Here is a 20,786-nt window from a genome sequence, read left to right as displayed (position 1 = left end):
AAGGGTATTCTGACACATGATATCATACTCAGTAAAATAAGTGTGACTATACTTGAGAAGTATTGTGTGATTCCATTTAAGTGAAGGCTCTAGAATCATCAGATTCACAGAGACAGAAAGTAGATGGTGATTGCCAGGAACCGGAAAAGGAAAAAGAAGGAATTGTTGTTTAATAGAAATAGAGATTCAGCGTTGACAGATGAAAAATGTTCTGGAATTTGGTTGCACAAAATATGAATATACCTAACATGACTGAGGGGCTTTCCGAGTGGCACTAGTGGTAAAGAACCCGGGGGCCCATGCAGGAGATGTAAGAGACCTGGATTCAGTCTCTGGATTGGGAAGATCCCCAGGAGGAGGAAATGGCAACCCACTCCAGTATTCTTGCCTGGAGACTCCCACGGAGAGCAGCCTGGTGGAGCTGCAAAGAGTCGGACGTGACTCAAGTGACTCAGCACACACACACAAAACATGATTGAACTGGACACTTAACATGAATTAAACGGTAAATTTTGTTGTGTGTACTTTACTACAACAAAGAAAACATCTCAGGGCCTTCCCTGGTGGTAGAGAATCTGCTTGTCACTGCAGAGGACTCAGGTTTGATCCCTGATCAAGGAAGATTGAACATGGTGTGGAGCAACTAAACCTGCGCCCTGCAATTCCTGAGCCCGTTCTCTAGAGCCGGGACTACTGAGGCCACAAGGCACAGCTAGGGCAGCCCGCCCGCCCAGAGCCTGTGCTCCACAACAGGAGAAGTCGCAGCTGTGAGAAGCTCCTGCACCACCACAGAGTAGCCCCCACTCGCTGTGACTAGACAAAGCCTGCACGCAGCCACAAAGACCAAGCACAACCAATCAGTAATCTAATTAATTAACAAAAAATCATTTTAACTACTTAAAAAAAAACAAAACCCTCTCAGAACCTCCCCCGAGGGTAACCACAGAGGAGTCAGGGCTGATAGCAACAGAACAGATGGTCCCCGCCCGCCCAACCCCACCCCCACCCCAACAACCCAGGGGTGAGGACTGTCTTCTGTGCTCAGGACTCCCTGCTTCAGTTTTTGGAGATGTCTCAGCTCCAGCCCCGCACGGCTTACCCTCAGCCTCCGTGACTGACCCAGTGCTCCAGGCTCTGCTCCAAGGATCCAGTAAGTCTTGGGTCACCCTCTTCTGTAGGAGACTGGGTGCTGAGTTCACATCCTCCTAAAGAGACCTCTGCAACCCCAGAGTGGAGGGGGTCAGTCCAGCTCCAGCCTGAGGGTGGAGAGACCCGTTTTACAGATGAAAACAGGAGCTGGGAGCTCTTGTGTTTTGTGTGAGAATCAGTGGTGGGGGGTGGCCAGCGGGAGGGGAGGTTCGATCAGTGCCTGGAGGTTCTTGCACGTGTGCTAAGTCACTTCAGTCATGTCTGACTCTTTGTGACCCTATGGACTGTAGCCCGCCAGGCTGCTCTGTCCATGGAGATTCTCTAGGCGAGAATACTGGAGTAGGTTGCCATTTCCTCCTCCAGGGGTTCTTCCCAACCCAGAGAGCGAACCAGCGTCTCTTACATCTCCTGCATTGGCAGGCAGGCTCTTTATCACTCACTTTTTTTTTTGAATGATGCTCAAACAATAGTGAAGATTATCTTTATACAGGGCTTATGATATATGGGCCACCCACTTCAGTCTCTTGCATACCGTCTGCCTTTTAAATCTATGAGTTCCTCATCTGCTGATATGAGGGAACTGTAAAGGACTTGCATAACAGCAGATGTTGGTGTCTGTAGGTAATGATGGTAGGTTGTTGTTCAGTCACTCAGTCATGCCTGTCTCTTCACGACCCTGTGGACTGTAGCACACCAGGCCTCCCTGTCCTTCACCATCTCCCGAGTTTGCTCAAGTTAATGCTATGTTGATTTGTATTCAATCACCTTAAGGTTTGTACACCCAGCAACACTTTGAAGCTGGTCTCTTATTTATCTTTGGCAATAACAACAGCAAAAAGGTAGTAAAATATACATGACATAATATTTACCATCATAACTGTTCTTTTCAAAATTCAGCCCCAACACCCACATGCTTCACAGGATCTTAGTTCCCCCACCAGGGATCAAATGCAGGTCCATGGCAGTGAAAGTTCTCACTCCTAGCCACTGGACTGCCGGGGAATTCCCACCTACATCATTTTTAAGTGTGCAGTTCACTAATGTTAAGTGTATTTACATTGCTGTCCAGCCAATCTGAAGAGCTCTTTTGTATCTTGTAAAATGGAAACTGTGCCCCATTTAACAATACCTCCCCATTTCCCCCTTAACCCCAGCCCCTGGCAAACCACCATTCAACTTTCTGTCTCTATGGCTTTTATCCTCTTGATACGTCATAGAAATGGAACCATACAATATTTGTATATTGGCGAGTGGCTTAAGGGTGGCTCAGATGGTAAAGAATCTGCCTGCAATGCAGGAGATCTGGGTTCAATCCCTGGGTTAGGACAATCCCGTGGAGGAGGACATGGAAACCCACTCCAGTATCCTTGTCTAGAGAACCCCATGGACAGAGAAGTCTATTGGGGTTGCAAAGACGTGACTGAGCAACTAACACACACAGACAAGGGAGTGACAGGAAGCTTTTCCCAAGCCTTTTGGGTCTTAATTACCTTTAGCTCATAAAGAATCCTTGAGTTAAAATGGCACATTTGGGAAGACATATTCTTGTACCCCTCACTTCTCTTCAAGCAAATCTTCGAGTAATCTTGAAACATTAAAAATCTTCTTTATTTTAAGAAACCAAAGTTCCCACAGAGAGAACTTGCCCAGTGTGTCCTTTTACCACCTGCTCCCCATCCCTCCATTCCTCTGTGGAATTGAGCTTCCAGGGTCAAGGGCAGATGGACATCATTGATGACTTCATGCCTTGCTTTTTCAGCAGATCGTAGCCCCCTCAACTATGTCTACGATGCTGGGTCAGTATCTTCGCCAGTTTGGTCAGAAGCTGGTCCGCAGGAAGCCACAGTTCAGGGAGGAACCTGAGAGTTCTGAGACCCCTCCTCCGAACACCCTGGACCTGGTGGTGATAGGTTTGGACAACATGTTGGGAGCTGGCATATACATCCTGATTGGGGGAGTGGCCAAATACGTAGCTGGACCAGCAATCATCCTTTTCTTACTGGTGGCCGGCCTGACTACTCTGTTGTCTGGGCTGTGTTATGTTGAGTTGGCAGCTGGAGTAGAAAAACCTGGTACTGTGTACTTCATCAGCTATGTCACAATGGGACAACTGTACGCCTTCATCACTGGCTGGAACCTCTTACTGTATTTAATTACTGGTGAGATGATGGGGAGTGGGGAGAAGTGGGCCTTAAGATGGAGAAAGTAGGAGAGATGAGTAGGGGCTTCACTCATTCATCAGAACTCTGTTATCCACCTTTGGGGCAGGGTTGGGAGAGGGGAAATGGTGGCAGGAAAACTGCACAACCTCGTTGCACGCAGGTCTGTCCTGCTTTCCTTAAGTGATGGACAGAGAAACCAGAGTAAAGGGAACTGTAGGGAGCAGGTGAGAGGGAAGCACATCCCTAGGCTCATCCTCTGACCACAGTGAAGTCTTTGCTGAGCTGTTGCCTTCCTGGATTTTCCCTTACACCTCAACTTAAAAATTCAACTCTGATATAGTCCCTCCTAGTCTCATTTACCTGTGTTTCTTTGTTTTCCATCACTTCTATCTTCTAGAATATTAAATAGTTGGCCCTTTTGTGAACCACCTGGGTCTCCCCTGTCCACCCCATGAGAAGAAACTCTTTGAGATCAGGTGTATTTTTGCTCACCTCCTGCCCCAAATATCTCACATGGTGCATAATAGGGGCTCAGTTTCTGTCTGCTTGTAAACATTCCTTCTTCTGTTGCTGCAGCCATTGCCTGTATAGCCCAGGCCTGGAGCTCCATCTTTGACAACCTGATTGGGAACCACATCTCTGAGGCATTAGAGGGAACTTTCTCTCTGCAAATGCCCTACTTCCTGGCCTCATTTCCAGACTTTCTTGCCCTGGGCCTGGTGCTGCTGCTCACAGTTGAGAAGGGACCAGAGACAGAAAGGAAAGAACAGGGTATGGAGGGGGAGCTGGCATGGGGAAGGCTTAGGGTGGCAGAAGGGTGGGGAATTAAGACTGGGAAAAAGGGTTTGGAATAAGAAAGAGAGGAAGGCAAGACAGAGAGCATTTTTTCTACCCTTGGACTATTGGTAACTTAGATTGGATCATTCTTTGGTGTGGGCTGCTGTCCTGTACATTTTCTGTTTTTTTTTTTTTTTTTTTAATGTTGTTGGGGGAATTCCCTGGTGGTCAAATGGTTAGGACACTGTGCTTTCACTGATGAAGTTTTGGGCTCATTCCCTGGTCAGGGAACTAAGATCTCACATGCCAAGAGGGGTACCCCCCAAAAAATCATTCTTGGATGTTGAGTAGCATCTATGATCTTTATGTACTAGGTACCAGTGACACCCAACCCCCAAACTGTGACAATTGGGATGTCAACAGGCAGGGCCAATGTCTCTTAGAGCAAAAAATCACCCCAGCTGATAATCATTTACCTACACCAACAAGTTTCTTCCTCTGTACTGAGATCAAAGCTATGTGTTTTTGTTTTTTTTTTTAACTGAGAGGAAATTCATGTCAATTTAACCATTTTATTGTTTTTCCCAGCTTTAAGTAAGTGTTAGTCACTCAGTCGTGCCCGACACTTTCCCATGGAGTACAGTCCACCAGGCTCCCCTGTCCATGAGATTTTCCAGGCAAGGATACTGGAGTGGGTTGCCATTTCCTTTTCCAGGGGATCTTCCCAACCCAGGGGTCAAACCCAGGTCTCCTGCACTGCAGGCAGATTCTTTATTGACTGAGCTACAAGGGAAGATATAATTCACTTCATGCAAAATAGATGGGGAAAACATGGAAACAGTGAGAGGCTTTATTTTCTTGGGTTCCCAAATCACTGCAGATGGGGACAGCAGCCATGAAATTAAAAGGCACTTGCTCCTTGGAAGGAAAGCTATGACAAACCTAGACAGTATATTAAAAAGCAGAGGCATCACTGCTGACAAAGGTCCATCTAGTCAAAGCTATGGTTTTTCCAGTAGTCATGTACAGATGTGAGAGTTGGACCATACAGAAGGCCGAGTACCAAAGAATTGAGGCTTTTGATTGTAGTGCTGGAGAAGATTCTTCAGAATCTCTTGGGCTGCAAGGAGATCCAATCAGTCCATCCTAAAGGAAATCATTTCTGAATATTTATTGGAGGAACTGATGCCGAAAACATAAGCTCCAATACTTTGGCCACCTGATGAGAAGAATGGACTCATTGGAAAAGACCCTGATGTTGAGAAAGACTGAGGGCAGGAGGAGAAGGGGACGACAGAGGATGAGATGGTTGGACGGCATCGTTGACTCAATGGACATGAGTTTGAGCAATCTGTGGGAGATAGTGAAGGACAGGGGAGCCTGGAGTGCTGCAGTCCATGGGGTCGCAAAGAATCAGACATGACTGAACAACTGAACCACAACAACAGCTGACAAACAGCATTGTAAAAGTTTAAGATGATTTGATAGACATGGATATTGTGAGATGATGGTCACAGTAAGAAAATATCCATCAGCAGGTGTCCAATTCAGCGGCACTTAGTACATTCCCAGTGCTGTGTAACCACCACCCCCATCCAGTACCAAACGTTTCCATGACAGCAAAAGGAAACCCTGTACCCACTGAGCAGTCACTGTCCATCTGTCCACAGCCACCAACCACCAACCACCAGCCCTGGGCAACCACTCATCTGCTTTCTGTCTCTATGGATTTAGTTATTGATTTCTCTAGCGTCACTGCAATGCATGGGGAACTCCCAGACCAGGGATTGAACCTCTGCTCCCTGTAGTGGAAGCTCAGAGTCTTAACCAATGGATTGCTAGGGGAGTGCTGGATTTAGTTATTTTGTTGTCTCATTTTCCATTTTTCCCACAGGACTCCTGGCTCTGAGAGTTTATGAGTCAACCCTGATTTACAAAGTGTTCACAGGCTTGAACATTTTGGTCCTCAGCTTCATCATCCTCTCTGGCTTCATTAAGGGAGACTTGCACAACTGGAAGCTCACGGAACAGGACTACACATTGGCTGCAGCTGGATCTGGTGATGCCTACAGGTTAGGAGGGCACCCTTGGTTGTATTAATGCATGTGTGTGTGGTGTGCAGAGTTGGGAATATGCTGGGGACTAATGAGACCTGGTGTGATTGTCCAAGCGTGGTCCTGGAGCCCAGGACCTGTGGTACTAAGGGAGGAGCCCAGTAGAGATGGCTGAACACAGCTCACCCACATTCTTCCTCTTTGCTTCTCTCACCATAGCTTGGGCCTTCTGGGTTCTGGAGGGTTTCTGCCTTTTGCTTTTGATGGAATTCTCCAGGGAGCAGCTACATGTTTCTACGCATTTGTTGGTTTTGCTGGCATTGTCAATGCAGGTAACATGGGCATCGTGTGTCCCATTGGGGTTTGGGAACAGAATGGGCTGCCCTTGGACACAGGGGTGGGTAGAAGGTTAGGTTGCTTTTGAAGTTTGAAGAGTAAAGTGAGTTTGGTGTTTACTGACCCAATACCTTCTCCGGAAGGGAGAAAAGCCAGCAATCCTCAGTGGTCCATGCCCTTGGCTGTCATGATCTCCCTCTTCATCTGCTTTTTGGTGTGTTTTGGTGTCTCGGCGGCCCTCACCCTCATGGTGCCCTACTACCTGATTCAGCTTGAGAGCCCCTTGCTGCAGCCTTTCATCTATGTTGGGTGGAACTCTGCCAAATATGTCATGGCTGTTGGCACCCTCTCCATTCTTTTATACAGGTCAGTGTCATGGTTTTCTCCTCACCTACTGTCAGATGCTCGGGTATCCCCGGCCCTTGGGACTGAGAGATGAGAGAGAAAGACATCTTGCCCCATGTAGACCAGGGAGCAAAAGCCCCGGTCTCTCCTGCTTCTGCACCTTCTCACACATTCCCATTTTCTCTTCCAGCCTTCTGAGTATCATGTTTATCATGTCTCAGTTGACCTATGCAATGGCAGAGGATGGGCTCCTTTTCCGGGGACTTGCCTGGATCCCTGCCCACACCGATGCCCACACCATCATTATCCGCACCACCTATGCCCGCATCATTGTCCACACCGTTGCCCCCACAGGAACCCCCATCATGGCCATCTTGGTTCCTGGAACTCTTGCAGGTGAATAAACAAAACTCACCCTTTTAAAATCATACTTCTTAACTTGCATATTTCCAGTCGTTTCTAACTCTCCCCCCACCGTCTTTGCTCCCTCATCCCAGCGGTCATGGCGTTACTCTTCGACTTCACTGACCTGGTGGACCTCATGTCATTTCAGTCCCTGCTCGCTCACTCCCTGGTGATATTTTCTGTCCTTGTCCTCAGGTGAGACCCCATGACACCTTGACTGGGGGGGGGGGCGGTCTTTGACTTGTAAGGGTTGATGGGGAGGGAATCATCTTCTACCTTCATGCTGCCTCCTCAACATTCTGTACCATTGATTGGGGAAAGAGAGGCATTAGGCAGACTGATGTTGGATCAGCAGTAGGGGCTGTTACTAATATTGCCTTAGTATTTCAAATTCAGGTATCAACCAGCCCAGAACGGAAGCAAGAAGGAGAAAACAGAGGAGGAAACTGAGACAAAGCCTGAAGTTGAAGGAGGTCCTTTGGAATCTGAACCTGAAGCAGGAACCTCAAACATTCTACAGAGTCTGTGGTTCCCTCCAAGCACCATCCCCACCCGGAAATCTGGCCAGATTGTCTATGGATGTGCCTCCCTTGGTGAGCAGTGGTGATTTCTCTTTGGTCATATTCTGAAATTGACAGGATGGTACTGGAGTGTGTATTTTGTCAGTTGGAGATATGATGGAGATCTTGGAGATATGATGGCTCTTTCTGATGTGGGCATCCTGGGGAGGGATGTGACCCAAGGCCCTGACATCTTCGTCTTTTGAGTCCAGCCTGTTCTCCACCTTGACCCTTACAGTTCTTCTGCTGATAATCCTGAGCCTGATCCTGTACCGTTGGTCCAGCCAGGTGTTCTCTGGAGACCCCGTGCTCACAACAGTGGCTGTGCTGCTGCTGCTGCTCATCACTGGGGTCACGGTCATCATCTGGAGGCAGCCCCAGAACCCCAGTACTCTTCCGTTCAGGGTAGGTGACCTCATGTGCCCAAAGTGTCCACCTCGAGTGAAGGAAGTCTGCGTGCTTTAGGTCTAAACATCCTTTGCTGGACAGGCAATGAGGGGATTTGCTGAAACCAATGGACTCTTCCCTAATCCACCCTCAGTGCTTTACAAACTCAGTCTCACTAAGCACTGAGCACACAGTCTGAGTAGAAGTGGAGTTTTCCTGCCCACAAGGGGTAGGGTCTCCCTTTCAGACATATGGGGTGTGTTCAGGAATGAACTGACTTTGCTCACAGGTCCCTGCTTTGCCTGCCCTCTTCCTGGTGAGCACCTTTATGAATGTTTACTTAATGATTCAGATGACCACTCGGACCTGGGCCCAATTTGGCATCTGGATGGCGATTGGTGAGTGGTTTTCTGGGCTACAGAGGCCTCTTGAGTGACGGAGTCCATTATTCTTCTTACTACCTCTCTCCTAAACTGTGTCAGACACCATGATAGGAGCCTTATTGGGCATCTGTAAGTGAGGAGGGCACCTACTTTCCCTTCTCACTGTCTCATTTCCCTACTAGGATTTGCCATATACTTTGGATATGGGATCCAACACAGCCTGGGAGAGAACAATGATCAACAGCCAGCAGCCTCCACTTTTCAGACTTAACAGAAACATCCCTAGTCATGAATTGTCTTAACTAGAGGACATAGATGCTGTGTGGAATCCCTCCATGCACTGGAAGATCTGCTGGTTCGAGGGGCACTGTGAGCCTCTATGGTCGTGAAGGTGGAATGCATTTACAGCCGTGTATTTATTGCTAGTGGACAAAGTGACTTTAATGCTGCAAATGCTGATGGAAACATTGAAAAGCATAATACACATCCAGAAAAGTGAATTTTCATGAAAAATGTACAAAAATGTAAGCAGAAACCAGAGGAAGAAATAAAGTATTAACTTGAACATAAGCACGGCCTCCTTGTGCCTGTTTCCAGTGAAAACACATAAACTGTCACATGGAAGGAAACACAGGAGCCATATATTGTGACAAGAAAGTCAAAGTCGCTCAGTCGTTTCCGACTCTTTGTGACCCCATGGACTATATAGTCCATGGAACACTCCAGGCCAGAATACTGGAGTGATCAGCCTTTCCCTTCTCCAGGGGATCTTCCCAACTCAGGGATGGAACCTAGGTCTCCCACACTACAGGCGGATTCTTTACCAGTTGAGCTACCAGGGAAGCCCAAGATACTAGAGTGGGTAGCCTATCCCTTCTCCAGCGGATCTTCCTGAGCCAGGTGCCGAACCAGGGTCTCCTGCCTTGCAGGCAGATTCTTTACCAACTTAGCTACCAGGGAAGCCCATATTATGACAAGAGTTGCACTTTAGGGGGTTTCCTGGTCGTCCAGTGGTTAAGACCTGGCCTTCCTATGCAGGGGGTGCCCATTTGATCCCTGGTTGTGGAACTAAGTTCCCACATGCCTCATGGCCAAAAAACCAGAACACAAAATGGAATCAATAAAGACTCTAAAAATGGTCCACATAAAAAATATATATATTAAAAACAAAAGAAAAAGAGTTACACTTAGAGTATTCAATGGAGGTCTAGGAGTTAGGGCTCCGCACTTTCACTGCCTTGGCCATGGTTCAGTCCCCAGTCACCAAACTAAGATTCTAAAAACTGTGCAATGTGGCCAAAAAATAAGAAAAAGAGATTAAAAATGAATTTAAAAGAAAGAATTTCACTTTAAAAAAATTGAAAATCTAATCAGCTTTATTTAATGTCATGACTTTAAACATATTCTCATACTGCTTTTTTTTTTTTTTCTGACAGAGCTTATAAAGTGTCCATATTATTTTTTCTTTAAATATTTGATAGAATTTAAGCAGAGAATTCATCTGAGGCTCAGCTTTGCTTTGTGGGAGGATTTGTAACTACCAATTCATGTTCCTGTTATATGGCAACTCAAATCTTTCTTTAGAAAAAAGAGGTGCAATTTAAACATGAGAAAAGAGACAGGTTGGAAGTAGAAGGAAAGGAACAGATACATCATGCAAACAGTAACATAGAAAGCTAGCATAGCAATATAAATACCAGACAAAGTAGATTTTAAGAAAAAGAGCACAATAACAGATAAGGTGGGTTATTTTACAGTGAGAAAGATAATTAGTCATTTTCATCTTTTCCTCCAGCTTCCCTGAGATACAGAATCACACTGTGTAATAAGCACTTTACTCTTCCATCATAGACCCTAAGAGTTACACAGTAGAATCGATGAGGAAAAGTTCTTAATTGAAAACAAACAAACAAACAAACAAAAACCTCCTGCATTGCCAGAGGTGGGTGAAGGGGATGGGAAGTAGTGGTTGGTTGATAAATGGTTACAGTTGAATGGAAAAGGAACTAAAAGATGGGACATGAAACAGGGAAGTCAAAATAAAAAAGTGTTGCTGCAAACAGAAAGCTTGTAATTGAGATTATAGACATTGAAGATGTTGGTAATAATGAGGTGGAGGACTGTTTGTGGGAACGAGCAACTGAAATACAGTGAAGGAGAGCTGGAGTTCAAGATACTGAGTAGCAAAGTTTTTCAGTTCATTTCAGTTGCTCAGTCGTGTGTGACTCTTTGTGACCCCATGGACTGCAGCATGCCAGGCCTCCCTGTCCATCACCAACTCCTGGAGTTTACTCAAACTCATGTCCATCGAGTTGGTGATGCCATGCAACCATCTCATCCTTTGTCATCCCCTTCCCCTCCTGCCTTCAATCTTTCCTAGCATCAGGGTCTTTTCAAATGAGTCAGCTCTTCGCATCAGGTGGTCAAAGTATTGTCATTAGAAAAAACCAAAGTTATTAAATGAATTTAAAATAGATGGAGGAGGATGAACAGAATTAGGCAAAGTCACTGCCTTGCAAGTTCTAATGAAATCAGATTTAAGACACAATTAATATGACTGATTCTGTCAGGTGAAACTCTGATGGAGGAGGCTGACATCACCTGATGGCTGTTCCTCCCTTACTGCTGGGGGACAACCGGATATCCCGTATTACCCAGGGTGCTGTAACAGGCAGCACAGAACACCGCCTGGAACACAGTCCTGATGAAAAGCTGAATCAGAAAGTCATCAAGCCTCTAGATCAACTACAGCTCATCGTGAACATAAGGGACAGATTCACATTTCGAGTGAAAACACAGTCAACCAAAACCAGAATGTTGACAATTCTCCAGGGCGGAAAAATGATGCACTTTTTATGTTGATTAAATGGTATGACCCACAGCCATAAAAAGGAATGCATTTGACTCAGTTCTAATGAGGTGGATGGACCTAGAGCTTTTAATACAGAGTGAAGTAAGTCAGAAAGAGAATAAATCTTATATATTAACACATGTGTATGGAATCTAGAAAGATGGTGGTACTGAGGAACCTATCTGTAGGGCAGTAGTAGAGACACAGTCATAGAGAACAGACTTGTGGGCACAGTTGGGGAAGGAAACGGTGAGAAGAATTGAGAGAGGAGCATTGAAACACATCCATTACCATGTGTAAAATAGATCACTAATGGGAAGTTGGTCTATAACACCGGGAGCTCAGACCCGGTGCTCTGTGACATCCTAGAGGGGTGGATGGGGTGGGAGGTGGGAGAGGAGGCCCAGGAAGGAGGGGACATACGTGTACCTATGGCTGATTCATGGTGATGTATGGCGGAAACCAACATAATATTGTAAAGCAATTATGTTTCAATTAAAAATAAATAAATTTAAATATAAATAAATAAATAAACGATATGACGCAAAGTGAAGAGCCAATACAGGCATATCTCAGAGATGTTGAGTCATTGGGGTTGTAAAGAGTCAAACATGACTGAGCAACTGAATTGCAGTATTTTACAACTGGTAAGCAGAATTGCAATTTCTCCTTGGAGGCATTATGCCCCCTAGAGGCTAATTGGTGTGACAGTTGGACAGTGTCTAAACTCTCAACAACACCTTAAACGACTTTATTCCACTGTGTGTAGTTGGATTTTTGAAGAAAAAAAAAAATTTACAGTATCATGGGAAATAGATGGGGAAACAGTGGAAATAGTGTCAGACTTTATTTTTCTGGGCTCCAAAATCACTGCAGATGGTGACTGCAGCCATGAAATTAAAAGACGCTTACTCCTTGGAAGGAAAGTTATGACCAACCTAGATAGCATATTGAAAAGCAGGGACATTACTTTGCCAACAAATGTTCGTCTAGTCAAGGCTATGGTTTTTCCTATGGTCATGTATGGATGTGAGAGTTGGACTGTGAGGAAGGCTGAGCGCCGAAGAATTGATGCTTTTGAACTGTGGTGTTGGAGAAGACTCTTGAGAGTCCCTTGGACTGCAAGGAGATCCAACCAGTCCATTCTGAAGGAGATCAGCCCTGGGATTTCTTTGGAAGGAATGATGCTAAAGCTGAAAGTCCAGTACTTTGGCCACCTCATGTGAAGAGTTGACTCTTTGGAAAAGACTCTGATGCTGGGCGGGATTGGGGGCAGGAGGAGAAGGGGACGACAGAGGATGAGATGGCTGGATGGCATCGCTGACTTGATGGACGTGAGTCTGAGTGAACTCCGGGAGTTGGTGATGGACAGGGAGGCCTGGCGTGCTGCGATTCATGGGGTCACAAAGAGTCGGACATGACTGAGCGTCTGATCTGATCTGATACTTCAATTAAAAAAAAGAAGTTAATGTAAGAGTCAACTACTACATTTAAGTCCTGCTTTGACGGTCTGTGTCCAGGGTCTTATCTTAGGGGTTACTTGATAGATTTCAGAATCTAGTCAGCCCTTCACCACTCCACTTCCCGCTCCCTGGTTTTCCTTCCTGAAGACTGGAGCTCCTTACCTCTTACATCCCGTTTCCCTCCTTGCCTGTGTGCTCAGCAAACAGAACTCCTTGAAGGATATTTTCTCATTTACCCTCTTCCACCTCTTTGTGCAAGGCTGGACACAAGTGCGATGTTTATTCAATGCTGTGCTGCTTGAATTAATATCAGATGTTAAATTCCCCTCCTCCTGGTTGGGGTCCAGCTGGGCTTGGGGTGCACCCACACTGGAGTGTCTCAGGTCGTGTACAGACTGTGGGGAGTTGAGAAGTTTAAGAGGACTGGGAGGGAGCAGGGTCTGAGTGGGACCCCCAGTTTCACAGCCCCTAGCCCGCAGGGTCCTTGGTCATCAAAAATTCAAGCAGCCAAAGAAATAATCAATAAACAATCTATAATGGAAATAGGGAAGCATTTTGTTTGAGCCAAATTGAGGATTATACTCTAGAGACAGATGCTCAGATAACTCTGAGGAACTGCTTTCTTGAAGCACCTTTTTCAATACTGTCTTATACCTTGTCTGACCAAAGAGCAAACACCACGCATGACAGGGTTCTCTCCTTCAAGGTTTCAAGAGACAAGCTAGTGCACAGACAGTGAGACGACAGGACCCTGGTGTCTAGGAAGGGAACTTTACCTTCCAGGGTGTGGACCTGTGAGAAGACAGTTGCTCATCCTTATCTTCAAAACAGATTTTCTTTTTTAAAAAATTAATTTAATTATTTTAATTAGAAGCTTATTACTTTACAGTATTGTAGTGGTTTTTGCCAAACATTGACATGAATCAGCCTCGGACCCAAATGTGTTCCCCATCCAGAACCCTCCTCCCACGTCCCTCCTCATCCCATCCCCCAGGGTCATCCCAGTGCACCAGCCCTGAACACCCTGTCTCATTCATCAAACCTGGACTGGCGATCCGCTTCACATATGATAATATACACGTTTCAATGCTATCCTCTCAAATCATCCCACCCTCACTTTCTCCCACAGAGTCCAAACAACTGTCCTTTAAATCTGTGTCTCTTTTACTGTCTCACATATAGGATCATCGTTACCATCTTCCTAAATTCCATATATATGCATTAGTAACTGTATTGGTGTTTTTCTTCCTGACTTACTTCACTCTGTATAATAGGATCCAGTTTCATCCACCTCATTAGAACTGATTCAAATGAATTCTTTTAATGGCTGAGTAATACTCCATCGTTTATATGTACCACTGCTTTCTTATCCATTCGTCTGCTGATGGACATCTAGGTTGCTTCCATGTCCTGGCTATTATAAACAGTGCTGCGATGAACATTGGGGTACACGTGTCTCATTCAATTCTGGTTTCTGCAGTGTGTATGCCCAGCAGTGGCATTGCTGGGTCATATTGCAGTTCTATTTCCAGTGTTTTAAGGAATCTCCACACTGTTCTCCACAGTGGCTGTACTAGTTTGCATTCCCACCAACAGTATAAGAGGGTTCCCTTTTCTTTGCACCCTCTCCAGCATTTACTGTTTGTAGACTTTTTAATAGCAGCCATTCTGACCAGTGTGAGATGGTACCTCATTGTGGTTTTGGCTGGCATTTCTCTGATAATGAGTGATGTTGAGCATCTTTTCTTGTGTTAGCCATGTGTATGTCTTCTTTGAAGAAATGTCTGTTTAGTTCTTTGGTCCATTTTTTGATTGGGCCATTTATTTTTCTGGAATTGAGCTGCAGGAGCTGCTTGTTTATTTTTGAGATTAATTCTTTGTCAATTGCTTTGTTTGCTATTCTTTTCTCCAATTCTGAAGGCTGTCTTTTCACCTTGCTTACGGTTTCATTCATTGTGCAAAAGCTTTTAGGTTTAATTAGGTCCCATTTGTTTATCTTTGCTTTTATTTCCATTGCTCTGGGAGGTGGGCCATAGAAGATCCTGCTGTGATTTATGTCAGAGAGTGTTTTGCCTACGTTTTCCTTTACAAGTTTTATAGTTTCTGGTCTTATATTTAGATCTTTAATCTGTTTTGAGTTTATTTTTGTGTATGGTGTTAGAAAGTGTTCTAGTTTCATTCTTTAGCAATTGGTTGGCCAGTTGTCCCAGCAGCACTTGTTAAAGAGATCGTCTTTTCTCCATTGTATATTCTTGTCTCCTTTGTTAAAGATGAGGTGTCCATAGGTGCGTGGATTTATTTCTGGGCTTTCCATTTTGTTCCATTGATCTATATTTCTGTCTTTGTGCCAGTACCGTACTGTCTTGATGACTGTAGCTGTGTAGTATAGTTTGAAGTTAGGCAGGTTGATTCCTCCAGTTCCATTTTTCTTTCTCAAGATTACTTTGGCTATTCGAGGTTTTTTGTATTTCCATGCAAATTGTGAAAGCATTTGTTCTAGGTCTCTGAAAAACACCATTGGTAGCTTGATAGGGATTGCATTGAATGTGTAGATTGCTTTGGGCAGTATACTCATTTCCAGTATATTGATTCTTCCAATCCATGAACATGGTATATTTCTCCATCTATTTGTGTCCTCTTTGATTTCTGTCATCAGTGCTTTATAGTTTTCTATATATAGGTCTTTTCTTTCTTTAGGTAGACTTATTCCTAAGTATTTTATTCTTTTTGTTGCAATAGTGAATGGAATTTTTTCCCTTAATTTCTCTTTCTGTTTTCTTATTGTTAGTGTATAGGAATGCAAGGGATTTCTGTGTGTTAATTTTATATCCTGCAACTTTACTATAGTCATTGATTAGCTCTAGTAATTTTCTGGTGGAGTCTTTAGGGTTTTCCATGTAAAGGATCATGTCATCTGCAAACAGTGAGAGTTTTACTTCTTCTTTTCCAATCTGGATTCATTTCTTTTACTTCTCTGATTGCTGTGGCTAAAACTTCCAAAACTATGTTGAATAGTAGTGGTGAGAATGGGCACTTGTCTTGTTCCTGACTCTTGGGGAAATGCTTTCAATTTTTTCCCCATTGAGGATAATGTTTGCTGTGGGTTTATAATATATGGCTTTTATTATGTTGAGGTATGTTCCTTCTACTCCTGCTTTCTGGAGGATTTTTATCATAAATGGATGTTGAAATTTATCAAAGGCTTTCTCTACATCTATTGAGATAGTCATATGGTTTTTATCTTTTAATTTGTTAACATGGTGTATCAAATTGATTGATTTGTGGATATTAAAGAATCCTTGCATCCTTGGGATAAAGCCCACTTGGTCATGATGTATGATTTTTTAATATGTTGTTGGATTCTGTTTGCTGAATTTCGTTAAGGATTTTTGCATCTATGTTCATCAGTGATATTGGCCTGTAGTTTTCTTTTTTTTTTGTGGCATCTTTGTCAGGTTTTGGTATTAGGGTGATGGTGGCCTCATAGAATGACATTGGAAGTTTATCTTTCTGCAATTTTCTGGAAGAGTTTGGGTAGGATTGGTGTTAACTCTCTTTAAATTTTTGATAGAATTCAGCTGTGAAGCCATCTGCTCCTGGGCTTTTGTTTGCTGGAAGATTTCTGATTACAGTTTCGATTTCCGTGCTTGTGAGGAGTCTGTTAAGATTTTCTATTTGGTCCTGGTTCAGTTTTGGAAGGTTATACTTTTCTAAGAATTTCCCCATTTCTTCCAAGTTGTCCATTTTATTGGCATATAGTTGCTGATAGTAGTCTCTTATGATCCTGTGTATTTCTGTGTTGTCTGCTGTGATTTCTGCATTTTCATTTCTAATTGTGTTGATTTGCTTCTTCTGCCTTTGTTTCTTGATGAGTCTGGCTAACGGTTTGTCTATTTTATTTATCTTCTCAAAGAACCAGCCTTAGCTTTGTTGATTTTGGCTATGATCACCTTTGTTTCTTTTGTATTTCTTTCTGCCCTAATTTTTAAGATTTCTTTCCTTCTACTAACCCTGGGGTTCTTCGTTCCTTCTTTTTCTAGTTGCTTTAGGTGTAGAGCTAGGTTATTTATTTGGCTTTTCTCTTGTTTCTTGAGGTAAGCTTGTATTGTTATGAACGTTCTCCTTAGCACTGAGTCCCATAGGTATTGGGTTGTTGTGTTTTCATTATCATTCGTTTCTATGCATATTTTGATTTCTTTTTGATTTCTTCAGTGATTCGTGTTGTTTAGCCTCCATACGTTTGTATTTTCAACAGTAGTCTTTTTTTTTTTTTTTTGTATTTTTTCCTGTAGTCTTACTGCATTGTGATCAGACAAAATGCTTGGAATGATTTCAATTTTTTTGAATTTACCAAGCCTAGATATATGGCCCAGGATGTGATTTATCCTCTAGAAGGTACTGTGTGCACTTGAGAAAAGGGTAAAATTCATTGTTGGGGTAAATGTCTTATAGATATCAATTAAGTCTAACTGGCCCATTGTGTTATTTAAAGCTTGTGTTTCCTTGTTAATTTTCTGTTTAGTTAATCTATCCATAGGTGTGAGTGGGGTATTAAAGTCTCCCACTATTATTGTGTTCCTGTTAACTTCCCCTTTCACAGTTGTTAGCGTTGCCTTACATATTGTGGTGCTCCTATGTTGGGTGCATGTACATTTTTAATTGTTATATCTTCTTCTTGGATTGGACCTTTGATCATTATGTAGTGTCCTTCTTTGAATCTTTCATGGCCTCTATTTCAAAGTCTATTTTATCTGATGAGTATCACTACTCCTGCTTTCTTTTAGTCTCCATTTGTGTGAAATATCTTTTTCCAGCTCTTCAGTTTCAGTCTGTATGTGTCCCTTGTTTTGAGGTAGGTCTCTTGTAGACAACAGATATAGGGGTCTTGTTTTTTGTATCCATTCAGCCAGTCTTTGTCTTTTGGCTGGGACATTAAGCCCATTTACATTTATGGTAATTATTGATAAGTATGATCCTGTTGCCATTTAATTTGTTGTTTTGGGTTTGAGTTTATAAACTATTTCTGTGTTTCCTGTCTAGAGAAGATCCTTTAGCATTTGTTGAAGAGTTGGTTTGGTGGTGCTGAAATTTTCAGCTTTTGCTTGTCCGTAAAGCTTTTGATTTCTCCTTCATATGTGAATGAGATCCTTGCTGGGTACAGTCATCTGGGTTGTAGGTTTTTCTCTTTCATCAGTATAAGTATGTCCTGCCATTCCTTTCTGGCCTGTAGAGTTTCTATTGAAAGACCAGCTGTTATCCTTATGGGAATCCCCTTGTGTGTCATTTGTTGTTTTTCCCTTGCTGCTTTTAATATTTCAAAACAGTTTTCTTTACCTCAAGGTTAAAGCAGATGTGCTTTGAGGGTCTGACAGGCTGTGTTTTTTACACAAAGTTCAGGCTGAACCACAGATAAGCCAAACTGACTTCCCCATACCTCAGTATGTGAACTATTTCTCCATCACAGAATATAAAATATCTTAAAAACATATAATCCTGCAATTCTACTTCTGAGGATAAACCCAGAAGAGTTGAAATCACACTTGGGAAGAGACATGTGTACACACATGTTCACAGCACCATTATTCACAGTAACTAATCCTGGAATGTGAAGTCAAGTGGGCCTTAGAAAGCATCACTACAAACAAAGCTAGTGGGGGTGATAGAATTCCAGTTGAGTTATTCCAAATCGTGAAGGATGATGCTGTGAAAGTGTTGCACTCAATATGCCAGCAAATTTGGAAAACTCAGCAGAGGCCACAGGACTGGAAAAGGTCAGTTTTCATTCCAATCCCAAAGAAAGGCAATGCCAAAGAATGCTCAAACTACCACACAATTGCACTCATCTCATACGCTAGTAAAGAAATGCTCAAAATTCTCCAAGCCAGCCTTCAGCAATATGTGAACCGTGAGCTTCCTGATGTTCAAGTTGGTTTTAGAAAAGGCAGAGGAACCAGAGATCAAGTTGCCAACATCTGCTGGATCATCAAAAAAGCAAGAGAATTCCAGAAAAATATCTATTTCTGCTTTACTGACTATGCCAAAGCCTTTGACTGTGTGGATCACAATAAACTGTGGAAAATTCTGAAAAAGATGGGAATACCAGACCACCTGATCTGCCTCTTGAGAAATTTGTATGCAGGTCAGGAAGCAACAGTTAGAACTGGACATGGAACAACAGACTGGTTCCAAATAGGAAAAGGAGTTCATCAAGGCTGTATATTGTCACCCTGTTTATTTAACTTATATGCAGAGTACATGATGAGAAACGCTGAACTGGAAGAAACACAAACTGGAATCAAGATTGCCGGGAGAAATATCAATAACCTCAGATATGCAGATGACACCACCCTTATGGCAGAAAGTGAAGAGGAACTAAAAAGCCTCTTGATGAAGGTGAAAGAGGAGAGTGAAAAAGTTGGCTTAAAACTCAACATTCAGAAAACGAAGATCATGACATCCGGTCCCACCACTTCATGGGAAATAGATGGGGAAACAGTAGAAATAGTGTCAGACCTTATTTTTCTGGGCTCCAAAGTCACTGCAGATGGTGACTGCAGCCATGAAATTAAAAGACACTTACTCCTTGGAAGGAAAGTTATGACCAACCTAGATATCATATTGAAAAGCAGAGACATTACTTTGTCAACAAACGTTTGTCTAGTCAAGGCTATGGTTTTTCCAGTGGAAATGTATGGATGTAAGAGTTGGACCGTGAAGAAAGCTGAGCACCAAAGAATTGATGCCTTTGAACTGTGGTATTGGAGAAGCCTCTTGAGAGTCCCTTGGACTGCAAGGAGATCCAACCAGTCCATTCTGAAGGAAATCAGACCTGGGATTTCTTTGGAAGGAATGATGCTAAAGCTGAAACTCCAGTACTTTGGCCACCTCATGCGAAGAGTTGACTCATTGGAAGAGACTCTGATGCTGGGAGGGATTGGAGGCAGGAGGAGAAGGGGACGACAGAGGATGAAATGGCTGGATGGCATCACTGACTCGATGGACGTGAGTCTGGGTGAACTCTGGGAGTTGGTGATGGACAGGGAGGCCTGGCGTGCTGCGATTCATGGGGTTGCAAAGAGTCGGACACAACTGAGCGCCTGATCTGATCTGATTTGAAGATATGAAAGCAACCCAAGTGCCTATTGACCAAAGTATGGTTAAGCCAATGTGGTAGGTACCAATAACACAGTATATTCCACATTTAAAAGGAATAGAATATAATACATGCTACAACATGGGCACACCTAGTGGACATTATACAAATAAAATAAGGCTGACAAGAGAGGACAAATATTGGATGGTTCCACTGAAATGAAGTGGTCAGCGTGGTCAGATTCATAGGGAGAAAGTAGAATGGTGTTGCCAGGAGCTGGGGAAGGAAAAAGGGGGAATTGTTGGTTAATGTGTACAGAGTTTCTGTTTTTCCAGAGGAAAAAAAGTCCTGGGGTTTGGTTGCACAAAATGTGAATGTACTTAACATGGAAATGGGGGAGGTCGTTGACCCCCATGTCCTCTGCCTGCCTTCTGTCTGTGGTAAAAGCTTATCAAAAGAATAAATTTACTCCAAGAAGGGAGAACATGCAGAAACAAAGGAAAACAGTCAAAGGAGAACACATAATAATAATAATAATATAGTGATTAAGCATAGTCAAAGACCATTAGTTCCTTCTCAAGGGCTACAGACAATATTCTGAGAGCATGTAGATACAGACATTTCCACCAGCTGGAAGAAGTTATCTAACTGATGACCAGAGGGTAGCCATGACAACAGGTGCCCCAATTCTGAGAACTAGCCTCAAGGAAATGGGAACAAGCTGACCTTGTTACTGAAGTTTAACTGTACCTAAAACAGTCAAGACAACGCTGGTCAGCTCACTGATGACCAATTTCAAGATGACTGTCAGAGTGAACTGT

The 20,786-nt window shown here is 43.5% G+C and overlaps 1 protein-coding gene across 4 annotated transcripts; it reads left to right on the top strand.

Moving 5' to 3' along the window:
* Positions 1–1,086: 1,086 nt before the first annotated feature.
* LOC113876039 (cationic amino acid transporter 3-like) lies at positions 1,087–9,128 on the top strand. Of its 4 annotated transcripts, none has more exons than XM_027514840.1 (12): positions 1,087–1,150; positions 2,912–3,308; positions 3,888–4,046; positions 5,983–6,160; positions 6,362–6,474; positions 6,619–6,844; positions 7,014–7,219; positions 7,321–7,423; positions 7,625–7,821; positions 8,027–8,193; positions 8,465–8,573; positions 8,741–9,128. In XM_027514840.1, the coding sequence occupies exons 2-12, from the start codon at positions 2,930–2,932 to the stop codon at positions 8,827–8,829; spliced, it is 1,926 nt and encodes a 641-aa protein (XP_027370641.1). In that variant the 5' UTR covers positions 1,087–1,150; positions 2,912–2,929; the 3' UTR covers positions 8,830–9,128. The 4 variants fall into 4 exon arrangements, with proteins under 4 accessions (XP_027370641.1, XP_027370642.1, XP_027370640.1 ...); XM_027514841.1 differs by having other exon boundaries at positions 1,089–1,150; positions 2,909–3,308; positions 6,622–6,844; XM_027514839.1 differs by having other exon boundaries at positions 1,089–1,150; positions 2,909–3,308.
* Positions 9,129–20,786: the final 11,658 nt, after the last annotated feature.

Source organism: Bos indicus x Bos taurus, chromosome 18, assembly GCF_003369695.1.
Source record: "Bos indicus x Bos taurus breed Angus x Brahman F1 hybrid chromosome 18, Bos_hybrid_MaternalHap_v2.0, whole genome shotgun sequence".
Taxonomy (NCBI): domain Eukaryota; kingdom Metazoa; phylum Chordata; class Mammalia; order Artiodactyla; family Bovidae; genus Bos; species Bos indicus x Bos taurus.
The sequence above is the reverse complement of the archived record's forward strand: the minus strand, read 5'-3'. Positions and strand labels throughout refer to the sequence as shown.

Coding starts and splice junctions, on each gene's coding strand:
- LOC113876039 (XM_027514840.1), top strand. CDS start 2,930: ATGTCTACGATGCTGGGTCAGTATCTTCGCCAGTTTGGTCAGAAGCTG. Junction 6,475..6,618: donor TGCTGGCATTGTCAATGCAG/GTAACATGGGCA, acceptor TACCTTCTCCGG/AAGGGAGAAAAGCCAGCAAT. Junction 8,194..8,464: donor CCAGTACTCTTCCGTTCAGG/GTAGGTGACCTC, acceptor CTTTGCTCACAG/GTCCCTGCTTTGCCTGCCCT.